At 34.4% G+C, this 16,512-nt stretch overlaps 1 protein-coding gene and 1 pseudogene across 2 annotated transcripts in view; both read left to right on the top strand.

The window, feature by feature from the left end:
* The first annotated feature begins 3,236 nt into the window (after window positions 1-3,236).
* LOC149580702 (uncharacterized) overlaps window positions 3,237-16,512 on the top strand; it is a 55,055-nt gene continuing 41,779 nt past the window's right edge. Inside the window, exons 1-5 of one of the 2 annotated variants that reach the window (XM_089792941.1) lie at window positions 3,237-3,757; window positions 5,769-5,922; window positions 6,118-6,433; window positions 7,741-7,870; window positions 7,969-8,071. In XM_089792941.1, the coding sequence (XP_089649067.1) occupies window positions 6,284-6,433; window positions 7,741-7,870; window positions 7,969-8,071 (383 nt within the window). In that variant the 5' untranslated portion in view covers window positions 3,237-3,757; window positions 5,769-5,922; window positions 6,118-6,283. The remainder of the gene's footprint in view (window positions 3,758-5,768; window positions 5,923-6,117; window positions 6,434-7,740; window positions 7,871-7,968; window positions 8,072-16,512) is intronic. The other variant, XM_089792935.1, reaches the window with a different exon arrangement.
* LOC149580703 (uncharacterized) lies at window positions 12,149-12,836 on the top strand (annotated as a pseudogene).

Here is a 16,512-nt window from a genome sequence, read left to right as displayed (position 1 = left end):
ACAAACAACAAACATGAATAATAAACTAGAAATATTTTTGGTTGATGCAAGATTGCCAAAGAACCCAAGATGTTCCTGCATTAGACAACTATAACATGAATAGCTAATCCTACATGGTCTCATATGGGCTTGAGAAACTCAATATATGTATCATTTACCGAATTGTATTCAACACACAAAAAAATCATTACAAATTATTACATGTCTATTTGATAAAATGAGTAAAATAATAAAATTAAAATACATATTGACCAGATAATAAATTGTATTTAAATCAAATCAAAATGGTAAATATAAACTTATTGTGTATATATTTTACTAGCCAATATTATTCACAAGTAAAATTTCAAAAAATACTAGTTTCTTTGGACCCACTTGATAAAACCAAACCTCCACCCTTTCTCCTATTTAAACTTAAAATAAATAAGTGTTTGAGATTTGATGAGTAGCTTTTGTAGTATTACAATAATAGGATTTGGTTACTAGTCAATAAATAAATCATAACATATCTATTTGAGGATAAACTAGATTATAATTTGAGATATCAAATTATTGTAAGCCATATGTATATTTTTTTTTACTCAACCAATGAATATTAAAATTGTAAGGTTGACATTGGCTCCAAGTTTGATTTTTACCAAATACAAGTATAACTAGCAAGTTTGAGATCGAGTTTGTTACTTATAGCAAGCATTTGTTAAATATTGATGACCAAATTGTGTGAAGGAAAAGATAACAAAACAATTTCTTATTGTATTCTTGAGAGGGGTAATGCAATTTTTTAAGATCTTTATAACAATTGCAAAATTTAAACAATAATAAATATAAATACCAATCATAAAATAACATAATGACTTGCATTGAGAAAATCCCTTATGGAAAAAACCTCACTCTAAAAGCTACCCAACATATTATTATAAAATTAACGATGTTACAATATACTTGCAAAGCATGATTCTCACATGAGTATCAACATCCAAACATTTAGAGGTACTTAAACAACTATAAGAATCTTACATTCAACCTCCATTTCATTCTTATAATATGTAAGAGATACAGCACATGAAATCATCAGTATGTCACAAAGCCATGAGCTAAAACTATCTAAAAATTGTGCCCAACTTATGCCCAATCCAAGATGCCCTATGATTGTGCTAGAGCGCACACCAACATGTATGATTTCCCCCTTACAACTCATTTATGTGTCCAAACATTTTGCATCTTCGATTTGAGAGACCTACCTTTCAAATGCCATAATTTTTTTTCCAAGAGTCTAAATGATATTGTTCAATTGTGAGAAAGTCTATGAAGTGCTATATCAAGTTGCAACCTACTACATTGGTTACAACTTTTTTTGGGCCGAAGAATTCTTAAAAGACTTTCAAAATGGACTTTGAGACTTTCAAAAATGAAAACTTTCATATAGTAAGATCTACTCATGATCTTGCAATGAAAATTTGCCAGTGTTTTCGTTTAGACAATCCTTTAGATAAAAAATTCAAATGAATTTGTGCTCAAATGTAAACTTACTATTAATAGTAGCCTTAAATGATTGTAAAGTTGAGAGGCCATTTTTTTAACATATGATTTGTTACTAAAGAGTGTTTGTTGATTGATTGATTGATTTTGATTTTGACTTTGTGTGTTGTAGTAAATAATTGTTAAATATTGATACCAAAGGAATTGTTAGTAGATCTTTGTAAATTTTTTAGTTGATATGAGTTGGTAGGTGGGGCTCCTAGAAAGCAAATGTACCCTTACCTATTTCAATTGAAGATGATTGAGACTTGCAAGGCCATGAAGATACATAGGAAGGTTAGGAGACATAATGCATGAAACTGGGGTTGTAGATGTGCTAGTTCCACTTGTAACCATAGTCATGTAAGAGGTACTCATGGAAAAGGTTGTGGGGTTCTTGTGTTGAACGCAAAGGTTGATACCATGGTTGTGGTGGGTTTGCTAGTGATAGTATTGTTCAAGATGAAAATGACATTGGTTATGTCGATTGTTGCTCTATTTACAACCCTTCTCATAATGGGCTCCATGTAGGAAGGGGTTTAGATGGTGAAGTGATCGGTTGCAGTGGTATTGGTTTTAGGGGTGGTTTATCACCCTCCAACACACTTTGCCTCACCCAAATTTCTATTTTTTGTCAAGCAAGTGTTGGTACTAGTCATGGCCATGAAGTGCGTCTGTTTATAGGTCGCATATATGTTATTTTTTGTATGATGCTGATTTGGAGTTGGGTGACAAGTATTGTATTGTCAATTTTTTTGTTTATGTTCACCAACCAAATGGATGTATCTGGTTTGCTATTGTCTACACTCGAGTGGTTGGATTTCGTAGGACTTTGGGACTATTTTTAGAAAAATGATGAACTTCCATTCTATATGGGTAATGTTAATACCATATACCTACTAATAATTTTTTTTTTTTACTGATATAAAATAAAACAAAATTTTATTAATTAATTTATAAATGATTAGAAATACAATTACGAGCAATTAGTCAAAGATAACCAAATATTGAACATGGTTGAAAGTATAGTTTATAACAAATCACTACCATAATAGTAATTCTAATATCATTTTCTAAATTCAATTCACTAAGAACAATCAAAATTTTAAAATGATAAAATTCAAATGTTTCATAATATTAAATCAAATCCTTTCCAACTCCACATAGAACTATTACTAATGTGCTAGTGATGTTGTAGCATTCTCCTAGGTCCAAAAAAATCTTTTAGAAATTTTAAGTGGGGAGTCCACAATTTCATTCATTTATGAGTTTCTAAAAATTAAGAGATCACTTTTACGCATAAAGTTTGGCTCCATAAATATGAATTCAATCATTACATATATACATATTCATAGATTCAAATTTCTCTATAAAAAAAAGGAAGAAATACCACTATTTATTCTATAATTCTTATTCTTATTATATTTTTCAAAAATTTAATTTTACTTTTTTTGTTCTCTTTATAAATTATAAAATATTATTGTTATTTAAAATATTTATAATCATATAAACTTATTTAACATGATAATCTAAAAACACATATCTCACTAAATAATAAATATAAACATAAATACATTTATAAACAAATCATTTTTCAAAATTGATGACCTTCTTCCCCTCCTTTTAGAAAGCCAAGCTCCCATCCTTTCTTTCATTCAAAATTATTAAACAAACAAATATCTCTAATTATAAAAAGTCCTAAATAATCCCCTCACACCACCTTAAGTTTCCATTCTTCAAATTTTTTTTATAATTCATAACACACATCGGCTCCCGTTGAAAACAATACAAAATCGTATATTTCTACACCGTACATCATCGACCGTATATACACTCTCTTCATTGGCAAAAACAGAAGCCAATCCTCTGTATTCGTGTACTTACGGCACCGTATAATACAAATCCGTAGCTTCTGATGACAATGGTGGCATCGAGGTCTGCACGGGTTACAGCATTTGGAGGAATTTGAGGGTTTTGCTCATACAAAACCCTCGTTCTTCGCCACCCTTGTCCATTCCTTCTCAGCTTTCTCTCCTTTCTTCACTAGTTTGTCTACTCAAACTCGCGCGACAATTTTTTCTGTTCGTTTTGAGCCGCGAACGATTAAATTTGGCGGAGTATTCGTTGTAAAACACTAATTTCAAAGGCTTTCACCTTTCTTTACTTACATGGAGCTTTAATTCGAGCTTTTGGTGCCTTTCCGAGGCCGCTGCAACCATGACGACGTATTGTTTTAGAGGTATTTGAATTTTTCGGAGATATATTTTCAAATTTTCAAATTTGGTTGCTTCCGCGCTTTCAGCATGTAAAACATACGTTGTAAGTGCTTTCGCAATTTGTATGATTCGCAATGTCGTAGCTGTGAAATTTTCTCGTGCTTTGGAAGCCCTAATTTTTTTTTTCAATTCAAGGAAAAAATGAGTAGTTTATGTGATTTAAGCTTCTGTATGCTAACTACGAGTGCTCTCGTAAATTTCAGAATTCGTGTTTGAACGTTTTAATTGTGATTTTCTTCTCGTGCTTGTTTATGTCTATGGAAGCCCTAGTCCTATATTTTCATTTATTTAAAGAGTTTTAAAAATTGTTTTGATTCTACGCGTAAGCTTTGATATATTAAGTAAGCTTGCTATTGCGAGTTTAACAATCCGTATTCTAACGTTGTTGTTGGGAGATTTTGCAAAGTTAAGGAAGCCCTAGAAATAATCATTTTTTATACGAGAAAAATGATAATGTCGTTTAAATTTTTTTATTGTTAAATGACAGAGTTTTCCGTGTGTTAGTAAGCCAGGGCGTGAGAGTGTTTATATATTGTATTATTTTAGTATCGTTTTTATTCAGTTTTCCAGAGTTTGTGAATGTTGTCAACCTGAGGTTAGCTAAAATATAATATTGTATGTTTCCAACTTACAAAAAATTTCCAATGCTGGAATTTGTGAACGTCCAGTTTAGATCCTGCTCTGAAGTACGTGAGGTGCAATTTTAGTTCCTTTACATGTAGGTATGAAGTAGAATGCAATGCTGTTGCTGTTTTCTGAAGCTGCAAATTGCACGTGAGTAGTCTATGTAATGGAAGCTATTTTAGTCACCTTTGTGTAAGTTCATCGTAGAATGCAAATCTTTTTATGGCCTTTTCGGGTAGGAAATTGTTTGTGCTACTGGACAACTTTAATTTAGAATTTTCAAACAATTTGAGTAGTTTGTACCTCAAGTAGATTAGATGCTATCTATAGTTTTAGGTTTGAGTTTTTATGCTGTGATCCAATGCTTGTTAAAATATAAACATTGTTTTGTGTTGACTTTGAAGTTAGAATAACTATAGTCCATTGTCTTATGGAATGGTTTTAAGGCCATGACCTGTCTGTTGTTGATGTTGAATGCTAAAACTATTGGAATTAAGTGGCCACTGAATGCTTCCATTGCCATCTTGTGTCAGTGTTAAATATTAAAGTTGTTGGAATCCAATGTGCAATAGAATCTTCTAAGATCACATTATGTTAATTTGATTGTTAAAACTTTAAACTGTTTGAATTTAGTGGGGACTGGAAACTCTGAGTACTACATATCTTCCATGTTAGATATTAAAGTTACTAGAATGCATGTGTACCCAAAACTTCAGAGGCCATCTTGATTTAGTGTTGAATGCTAAAGTGTTTGACTTTGTATACAATGTTTCCTAAAAGCTTCCGAGTCCATCTTGTGTTGACACTGGTTGCTCAAAATGTTTGAATGCAGTGTTTTCTGAAAATTCCAAAGCTATCTTTTTTCGATGATGAAAGTTAGAACTTAAATCCGCTGTATTGCAGTGTTTACTTTTGGTTGCTCTGTGTTAATATTCTTGGAATCCATTGTTTGCTGAAAGTTTCTATAGTCATTTTATGTTGATGTTGAATGTTAAAATTGGTGGGATGCATTTTCTTGAAGTTTCATTATTGTCTTCCGGTGTTAGCGGATTCTCAAATTCTTGGAATCTAGTGCTTAGAAAAATCTTAAAAAGATATCTAATATCCATGTTGAATGTAAGAAATTAAAATTGCTGGAATCCAGTAACTATTGAAAATATTTTGTTCATCCTTTGGTGTCATTGAATAAGAATCTTTTTGGATTCCAGTCTTTACTGAGAACTTTCAAAGCCATCCTCTATCTCAAGTCTGAGCATTCTTTCTGGAATCCAGTGCTCCCTGAAATCTCTCAAGGCTATCCTGTGTTGACATTGGATGTTAATATCATAAATTATATTTGATTGATTGCAGATCCCGAGGGTGAATGAAAGATGTCATATTGAGCTGTTTATTAATGCATCCTTTATTGACAGAGTGGTGGACTTTAGTTTTTAAGCATTTAGCATTCTTTGGGAATAGAGAGAAAGAGGGTTTGATGCAGTGCTGCTGCAATTTTCAGCTACAAGTATTTACTCAATGAATTTGCTTTCTCATACGTATTATATTGGCAGAGCATATTGACTAGGGAGAGGCTTGGTTTTTGTTTTGGCATTATCTGTATGACAAGATAGCTATCTAAAAATTTTACACAATAAAAGTTCAATTGATAATGCTACCTGTAAGAGTAATTGTGCTTAACATTATTATTTTTATCTTGCAGGCTCTTTTATCAAATATCGGCTTGTTCTTTCCATGGTTGGACAATTGGTATAAATGTGTGAATAAATTTTGTGTGATTAACAAGTTAGGAGCCTAATTTAATACATGGTGTACTGTTGAAGTGGAAATCATCTTGGCGAGGATTGGGTATTGGGAAATGAGCGGACATGAGTAGGGCATCAATTAGGCCTCGTCCAGTTGACATTTATAGGAAACTTCCTATATTAAAATCAGTCAAGGACCTTGAAGATGATGAGAGTGCGGGAACTCGGGCTTCTCAACTTGTCCGCCTTACATTGGAGAATGAAAATGATGTGGTAAGTGCTTTTTGAAATTGTTATTCATAGCTGAATTTGCTTCATATATCCCTTCCAGTTGCACGAATGCATGAATTGCATCTTTCTTTACAATGATGTTCTGTTCTATTAGGTTCTCATGAAGGCTATATTAAACTTTGACTTAACTTTAAATTGCTCTGCTAGGATCTGTTTGTCATGGTGTTCACACTTCTATACAGGTTACACATGGGAAATGTATCCCTTAATATCTGAAATACTGGGAACTACCCAGTGAGGGCTGGGAAACGTTTGCCTCTATCTATGAATCTTCATGAGATGATCAGGGCATATCCTGGGGATGTTCAAACTGCTGAGGGATATCCCAGATTTTATAGTCCAAGGGGTTCTGTCCAAACTTCTGTTGGGTGTCTGCCTCAAGATAACAAGAAGTGTAGAAATATTTGCTGAGCGACACATCCAGATTTTCTAATCTAAGGGTTTTTGTCCAAATTTGTGCTGGGCTGTCTGTTTCAAAGTACAAAAAGTTGCAGAAAACTAAATCTTTTTACCTCAGTTCCTAATAACCTCTCCCCTGCATTCTGTGCACGCAAACAATGACACATTAACTCACCAACTCAACAAAATTGTGGAAAACTAGATAATCATTGGTTGTGTGTTGCATTGTGTCATTTAAATTCTATATTGTTGTGAATAAAATAGAATAGAGTAATCATCAAGACTTGTGGATTTCCTTCTCTCCAAAGAAAACAAAGAAATACAATAGAAGGTTTAATATAAAGATACTGATGATCGATAATGCTTTGTCATCTGAAACATTGTTTCCATATTTTTTACACAATTAAATCCAGAAATATCTTTCTATAAATTCCTATCAGTATATGTTGTGGCTATTCACTCTTTTTCCGCCCTTTCTCATTGTTTCAGTTGCCATAGAACACTAATATTTAATTTTAATTTTTTTTCTTCCTTCTGAATTCTTTTTGCAACCCAATTCATGAAGATACAAAATAGTTTAAGATCTGGGGTACACAGAATGAAAGTGAGTATAGCTATTAATCTTCAGCAGTACTGCTTTTGACAATATTTTCACAATTTTATTGAAACCCCTTGCTTCAAGTTACGGTTAACAAACATGTTATTCAAGGATGATGCATTGCCTCTGATTTTTTTTCTGTTTTAGTTTATTATGCATAGAATATAACTGATTTCTGTTGATTTGTCATTAAAAGATGTTACTAAATAGTACCTGTCCTTTTTGGGTTTTCTTACATATTGTTAGAAGAAGTTTGCGAGTCTAGTATAACATTTTGAATTGAATTGTACAGGTGCAGGCAATTCCTGTCAGGAAAAATTCTGATGAGATACCTACGCCACAGTTTGTTGTTGTGGATTCATATGAAAGAGATTATGAACGAACATTTCTGCAGCCTACAACTTATTTGCGTGGAGGGGGAAGTAGGTTCCACATTTTTTCCGTTATTCCACAGTTCAAATTACATTTTATTTGATGACTGGCTTTTTAAGAAATGATTCTAAATTATTCTAATTTGCAGACAGGGCAGAAAATTCAGACATCATTGAATATGATTTAGATGATGAAGATGATGACTGGATGCAAGAATTTAACAAAGAGAAGAAAATGCTCTCCCCTGATAAGTATGCAATCCATGCAGTTCTAATATTAATTGTTTCCAATAATTTTACATATTTATGTATTAATGTATGAGATTTGGTTTTGCAATGGTCTGGGTATAGAGTATTTTTCTGGTGAGGGCAATGCAATTTTGATTCCCGCCTCTCTTTATGTGTACCATTTCATAAAACTGATGTTTGAATATGATGAATATGTTCACATATCTTATAAGCTATATAAGTTAACATGCTAGGCTTGATTGGTAACCTAGAATTTGTATTGGGTGACTATTTTCTAGGAGTGAACTATGACATAGTTTGTTTGATTACTAACACTGATATAAATTGTGTCATCAAACATATAATGGAATTCCTCACTTTTGTTATATGAGGTGGTTGGAACATATTCCTATTTAGAATGAATTTATCTGAAATGATACATGCATGTTGGATAGATTGCTACATTGGTTATTATATGTTGTTGTACTCTTTTTGCTAGAATTTGAGGGAGCATGGCCAATAGATGCTCATCTAGGTTGATATGTTGCTAAGAACTCTATTAGAAGTTAATGATGGAAGAATTAGAGATACTTTGAGGCAATATTATATTGTATATGCCATATGGATTCATGCTTAAAGATTATGAAATTCAAGCATTCTACCATAAAGAAATGAGTCTTACAACACTAAAGGCCTGTGCATTATGTTTTATTGATGAACTCTCTCCGATTTCCATGGATAGAAAACCAGGTGGGTACTTGCAGAGTTGCAAAGTACTTGTGGATTTTTCAATTGAGTGAGTATTCTCTTGTTAACACGCAAGCCTCTATAGATGAGTTGCAAAAGAAAAATTACTGGATAGAAGACGGAAACTCATCATGTTCCACACAATTTTGAGGTGAAAAATTATTATGTGGGATTGAAACATGGCAACATGGGTTTAAAGTTTTAAATATGTTGGTGGAGGTTTAAATGTGAGTTAAAATGATCTAGGACAAGTTTAATGTGGGTTAAAATGCATATTTCACAAGTTACTTTTCTATAAAAGTTTAAAACCTTGTATTTGCCCCTCCAATAAACATTAGTCCAAGTGTATGAATTATGATTGTATTGTTTGATTTAGTTTCGAGGACAACTTCTTTTCAGAGGCTCTGTGACATTGGGACTTTTGAGACTCTTTTGATTGCGATAATGAGACTTTATGAGACGATGGTTGAATGCATTAGGACCTCCCTATGGGTTGTTCGATTTTATTTGGAGCACCATTGGGGTAAAGCAGGGCTTCCCTCTATCTCCCACATTGTTTGGAGAATACATTGATGAGTTGGAGGATTATCTTTAGGCCCACTCTCTTCCGGGCAATGGTTGCTCCTTACATTAGCTCTTGATCTATATCTTATATTTTGTGGACGGTGTGGCCCTAGCCTCCTCCCTCATGGGTTGCAGAGATTTCTTGATGGCCTCTCCTCTTTTTACAACTCACGACAATTGATGATCAACCTGAGTAAGACCAAGGTGATAGTTTAACTGTCTCAAGACTTTACACTTCTTTTTCTAGGGCACAAAGATTGAGATCTCATCTTCCTGCACATACCTGGGGGTCATGTTCTTTGCCCCTCATTTCAACATGAGACCAACACTTCAACCTCGCACCAATAAAGGGTATGGTTCCTTGGCCCTTGTTGAGAGGCAGTGTTTCAGGCATCACTATTAGAACACAACATTCAAGTTGACTCTTATGGGCACTTTGATTAGACCGACTGTGCTCTATGGTTTTGTGGGTTGGGGATTCTCCTTATTGGGTCTTGGTTGAGAGGGTTCAAACCCATTTTCTTCGACGCATTATCTAGTGTTGGTAGACTCCTCCACATAGTATTGTCTTGGCTAAGTTAGGGGCCCATCGTTTCAAGCTTCACACCATCTTCAATTTTGCTTGGTTCTTACATCGCTTGCGGTTCTTCACGATTCCTTTGAATGGTGCCACAAATACTCCTACCTTACTTACTGCTCTTCTGAGGCTATTGCACACTTGGATCCCACAGGGCGGGATGTTATTGGTTCGCTTAAGCTTCGACTCTCCTGGGGTCTGTCAGGATTGACATAGATTGCTTTCCACCTTTCCAGTACTTATTGGATGCCCTTCTCATTTTCCACCTTGATAGAAGTTGAATAGGCACATTTGGATGGGTATTATAGATAGTACATCCTCACTACTTGGGTTAACCCCATGAGGGGTTGAGCTTGAGAATGGCTTTCTATGCTGAGCACTACATGGTTATTCAGGGTGGGGTCATTGTTCATCCCTCCAAGTTATGCCACTGCTGGTTGAATGCGCTTTGTATCTCTTGGCTCCTTTAGAGTGGGTTCACATAAACTTTGCATTTAGACTGACCATCATTTATAGAGGATGATAGGATTTGCTAGCCTTCTAACACGAGGATGGTTGAGATTGAGGCTTACTTCATTTTCTATTGCCCCTTATACTATGAGATTAGAGGGAGGTTCTGCTAGTAATTCAAGGAGACCCAATTTCTTCCCCCTTTAGATATGTAGATCAAAAGTGCCTTGCTCTTTATCTTTAGGAGGCCTTGAGGCTCTGGGACTAGACTTTGCAACAATGCTTCCCCACAAGACCGCACTCATATTAGCTCATCACCTCATTCTTCACGATAGAGCGGCCTCACGACCCCCCTTCTGGGCCCCTCAAGGTTGTGTGTTTCATAGATCCTCCACGCAACTATGACCTTCCTCTCTTTCATCCAAAGTTTTTGAGCGACGACTTAGGGTCTCTTCTTGCCCTAAGGCCTATCCATCTATTCTGGATATTTTCTTGGTTGCTTAGAGCAGCTAGTAGGGTGGTCTGGCCACATTTTGGTTTGTGGGCTCTTGCTTTTGTTGTTTTGTTTACTTTTCCCGAACACCATTTGATGGTCTTGTTGCTGGCTTTCCCTTCGCTGGTTTTCTGTAGTCCCTTACCCTTTTGTTGATCTTTTGTTGAACATTAATAAAATTAATTTATCTTCTCTTATGTTGATGCTATAGCATCGGGAGCTTTCTTTCTTGCCTAATTTTGAAATATATAAATAATCTATTTTTATTAAAGACAATGAAGGGTTGTGGCTTTGAAGGGCCAATAAATTGAAGAGTTAAGACAATGAAGGTTCAAGACAAGTTTATATACTCCAAGAAGGAATTCACACAAATATACAAGTTTATATAACTCAAGAAGGAATTCACACAGACACACACGCACGATATATTTGTGGTTGGGTTTTTCTCCCTCAAGTTAGAGGCTTTTCCTAGAATAATTCTTTGTCTTAGTGTGTGTTATTTTGTTTTGTTGTTTACTTTCATTTTTGATATTACATCTTTAATATGTTATCAGAGCGGGTTTAAGTGAAAGCTAGATAGAAATGAAATGGGATTGGATTTGAATCTGAGTTTTCCTGTGTTTAAATTTGTGATTCAGCAAGTAATGGAATGCCGGGGCTCTAAAGGCTTATAGCTGAGGGGCAAAGGAGTAACAGAAGCAAGATGGAGCAAGATTTGAATCCCATTACATATAGTAGTGGAAGTCAAAGCTTAACAACTTAACATGAATTTATTAATGATGATGTTGTGTCAAGGAAGCCTACTGCTATTGAAAATGGATATGGCCATAGTGAGGCACATTATGTTAGTCCCTCCTTCCTCTGCACACAAATTTGATTAGGTGTTTGAATCCCGATAACCTCAATGACCACAAAAACCCTCAAGAAAAAGAAAGTAGCGTTGTTGTTATTACAAGCCATCACATAATAACTAAAAATGAAGAGGGTGTAGAAGAATTTGAGTACAAGTTGAGGGCCTTTCTGTACCATGTAAAACAAGTGTGCTAGGAAAAGGCAGATAAAGTGAAGGGAATGGACCCTAATAGATGGCATCATAATTCACTCAACAATATTGTTCTTCATTAGCTAGTTGGTTGCTTAGATTATCTATGCCATGGCTATGGTCACTTTGTTCCCTATACTAAGGGTGGAAAAGGTATAAGAGAAATTGTCAAGTTTTGCAGGTTTTTTGCATATTGATACCACTAGTGTCATTCCATTATTCATTTGGATGGCGAACAGGAAACGGTTTGCCAATTGCAATAGGGGATTTGTGGAGGAAATGGAAAGAGCGAAAGAGAATGTAGGTGGCAACTTTATATGCCCATCGTTCGTGGCCTATATTTCAAATTTGTTGGGACATTTGGAGGGTAGTAGAAGGCTTGGAAGTGGAAAGCTTTCCTTTATGCCTATACAAGGATGCCTTCGAAATTGGTGAACGAGCCCTTGGAATGCCATGTAAGTATATCTATCACTCTGATTGTATTCTTCCATGACATTCTCAATAAATTCCCCTCCTGTCTACCGCCATGTGATGCTCTCAAAGGATCGGATTTAAAGGTCTTCACCTTCCTCAGTTGGGATAGGGGAGATTAGGTTAATCATATGGAGGCTTCCTGGTAGTGGATTTTCAATAGGGAGGTTTTCTAGTGGATCTCTTATAATTTTCAATAACAGTACTAGGGAGGGAGTTAGAGACTTGGGTTTTGATAATCGAAGAGAAAATGGGTCCTAGACTCTAGCAATGGTGAGAATCAGGTGCACATGCATAATCTTTTCTCTATCTAGCTCCAATACAAAGTCTTAGAATACACCAAGTTCTAGCAATGATCAAAGCTCTAGGAGATGCTCTGGTTGGCCAATTTGAAGATGTCATTGGTCCTTCCTGGTGGCTCAGCTCAGGGAGATTCAAGGCTTAGGATTTGTCACTTGGACTAACCTGGATTGGACAGTTTACTGTGCGCGTCTAAGTCTATGGATAGGAATATACCTTTCTTTGCTATTCTACATGCAGATAATTTCTTATTCACTTATAAGTTTGAAGATCCTTGGACTTCTAAACTTGAGCAAGAGTTTAAATTGTTGGTGTTTTTTGTATAGCTAGGAATGTAACTGATAGGGAAATAACATCTAGATGTTGCTGTAATTTGGGGTCTGTCACGATTTTCTAGAATAGTAGGAAGCAAATCTTTGTGGCTCAAGGAACTACAGAAGCTGAATGCATTGCAGCATGTGTAGCAGCTCGAGAAGTAGCGCAACTTCGAAAGCTCCTAGTAAGATTGTTTGGTCAAACATTGGAGACAACTATGATTCATTGTGAAATTTACACATTTAAGAGAAGCTTGGTGTTGTGGATAAGGTTGTCCTTGCTGAGCGAGAATCTTTGCTAAGAGGAAGTCTCAGCATCAATGACTATTATGTTCTAAAATACATATTTTTCTGAGACAGAGAAATATGAGGTGGAAGCCCTTGAGAGATGTTCCACTTTAATGTGTATTTCTTTGAATCAGAGATAGTGTGAAGGGCGTAATATTATTGCTGTATACGACATTCATTCTGTATATAGTTGCAAGTTCATTATTTGTAAAGGGAGTTCTATGAATTCTTTAGTTGTGTGAAAAGCTTAAGAGTTTTCGAGTGTTTTACCTAGCCTCTGATATTATTATTCGATAAAGGAGAAGTTTTGGTGTGGCTGGGTTTTTTCCCTCGAGTAGGAGGGCTTTTCCAAGGCATCTTTGGTGTTCTAGTGTTTTATGTTTTCTGCTTTTTAATTTTGTGCAATTCTCGTTCTAAAGATCCAGAACCAGAAGTATTCAATCTTCAATATATTCTTTTCTTTTCTTCTAGATTGATTCTTTCAGGTTTCAATAATGGTGAACGAACTCAAAGTTGAAAATAGGTTGGATGGTGCACCCTATTTCACGTCATGGAAATTCAGAGTCCTCATTTCTCCAGAAGAAAATGATCTTCTAAACTATGTGAAGTTTGATGTGGCTGAGCCAACTGATGATACTGAGAAAGCTCAATGGAGGAAGAGTAATATTGTGGCAAGGAAGATACTGATTGATTCTGTAAAGGATCATCTTGTGTTTGTTATATCCAAGTTGAATTCAGCTAAAGAAATATTTAAGAGTCTTCAAAGCTTGTACGTATTCAACAATATTAGCAGAGCTTTGGCCGTGAGACATCAACTCCTTCGTATAACAATTAAAATGGTAGAGAAGAATCAATTGTCTCCTTTATGAAGATTACAGAATTGAAAGATCAACTTAATACTATTGGAGATTCAATTGAAGATAAAGATGTTGTCCATGAATTGTCTCTCTCATTCTTGGGAACCTTTTATTCAATGCATTAGTGGAAGAGATGTACAACCCAAGTTTGCTCATCTAAGAGCTGATTGCATTCAAGAGGAATTCATATTAGAAGATAGAGGAAATGGGCAAAAATCTCATCATGAAGAAGATCATGTTCTTGTTGTTCATGTATCTAAATGGCAAGGAAGAGAAGAGAGAAGAAAAATCCAATAGGAGTAGAGTTTGGAATTCAAAGTCAGCTCTTGAACCAAAGAAGAAGAAGGATCTCTCTAGGATTCAGTTTTTCATATGTGACAAGTATGGTCACTTTGCCAGAGATTGTGTATCAAGACCAAAACATCAAGCTGTTGATGCAAATGTTGATGTTGCTTCACCCCATAAAGAATCTTGTGACAATTCAAAGGGATTTTTATTTTAGGTGCAAATATTAGGAAAGTACAATTGGTGGGTTGTAAGGAAGATTAAAGAATCATTGAGATAAGTATTTTATTAGCACGATATTCGAGTTATTGCATTTTAAAAGATTTACTCTTTATTGCTGAATAGTTAAATATTAGTGTTGCTCTTTTAGTTTATGATATATTCAATATTATTATTAATATGAATGATTAATGTACTCTTTCTTCTATGATTTTGTTACAAACACTAGAGTAGTTGTATTTATTATTATTTTGTTGGTATTGTATATGAATTTGGTATTTTGTTTTGTATACAATAACTATAGGATTTCCAGGTCGAGCTGGTTGAAGTCTCCTATGATCATCGTTTCATGTAGTTTGAACTTTGTATTACTGTGAAAATGTAATTGCATCTGAAAACTGAGACAGGAAGATCATAAGTTGGATCAACCTCATTTCTTATTTACGAGGCCATTTCCTTTGTGTGAAATACATTGCTAGCAGTGTTTCTGTGAGAAGTCATGCTACAACCGCCTCATATATTTATGTTTCTATGATTGGAAATTGCTAAGCCCTCTTATTCACAAAAACCTGTCAATGAAAGATGACCTAGGCTGCAGTCTAGTATTTTGGAACAGTAATATAACCGTGATAGAGAAAGATTATACCAAGGCTTACTTGTCTGGTACGAGGATTGGGTTGCTATTCTGCAACTTTGATTTCCAAATCAGATTTGTTCTCTTCTGGTATTGTACATATCCTATTTTAGCTGCTGTTATTTTTTTCTTTTCAGTAAGAGAATCATGTTGCTTGGACACTATTTCCAGCCACAAAACAAAGAACATTTCTTGTTAAGCAAATTTAGTCACTACTCAATCACACTTTGTGGTAGTCAAGCTTTAATGACTCTTTCATATCTTTGATGAGGGATCTGAGTATTCTGGGAAGCACTACCGATTAACTTCAGTAAATAAAGGGTATTGTGCTACATCTGTAGGGCCTATCAAATTCAATGTTGAGAACCCTGTTGTAGGAGTCTATTGCATGGGTAAACTTACTAGGAGACATCTCTATCTTGAAGAATCTATTCAGACTGTCTAGTGCTCGGTTTCTTCTAAAAGGACGAAATGACATTCAAAGGGAGTTCATTCCAAGAATTCAAGGTTCGAGTTGAGAGCATTCAGTTTCTAATATCCATAGTTTAGAAACTCAGTATCAGCAATATCTCGGTCCGCCCAAATTTTTTGGAAAACTTGGAATCGGCAAAAACTTGGCAAAAAATTCGGCAATAAGTCGGTACTTTTATCGAACATTTGAAAATATAAAATTTCTTAAAATATTCTTAAAAGCGCATACATACACACACCAAATTTGTAGAATATATAATAATTTGAGATATCCACCATATGGTTAATTGTTGTTTAACTTAAATACATAGCAAGTGGAACTTAGCAAATTAATACTGGCAGTCCTAATGTTAGCTACTTATTATTTACATTTTAAATTTAAATAATTAATATATTTTAATTTTATATACAGATATTTATTTTATGTATATATTGAATATTCATGTAAATATATTTCAAATAAGAGCTAACTATATGAATTTATGTGTTTGACAATTCAAAAAAATAAAAAATATATATATATTGTTAGTCTATTGGTAAAAGAAAAGCCTTTGTAAAATTTATTATAGAACTCTTTAGCAATACTAGTATAAGAGTTTCTAAATAATTTAAAAAAAACTAAACACGAGTTTTATAATAAAAAAAATTACGAAGAATTTCTAATTTTACCATAATTTATAAAATCATTCATAAACAAAAACGAATTAAACATGACTTTCACAAATACATTTATATAAAAGAATTAAATTCCCT

Source organism: Cupressus sempervirens, chromosome 1 (genome assembly GCF_028749045.1).
Source record: "Cupressus sempervirens isolate cs-2001-9-10 chromosome 1, ASM2874904v1, whole genome shotgun sequence".
Lineage (NCBI taxonomy): Eukaryota > Viridiplantae > Streptophyta > Pinopsida > Cupressales > Cupressaceae > Cupressus > Cupressus sempervirens.
This window is presented reverse-complemented; position numbering and strand designations above follow the sequence as displayed.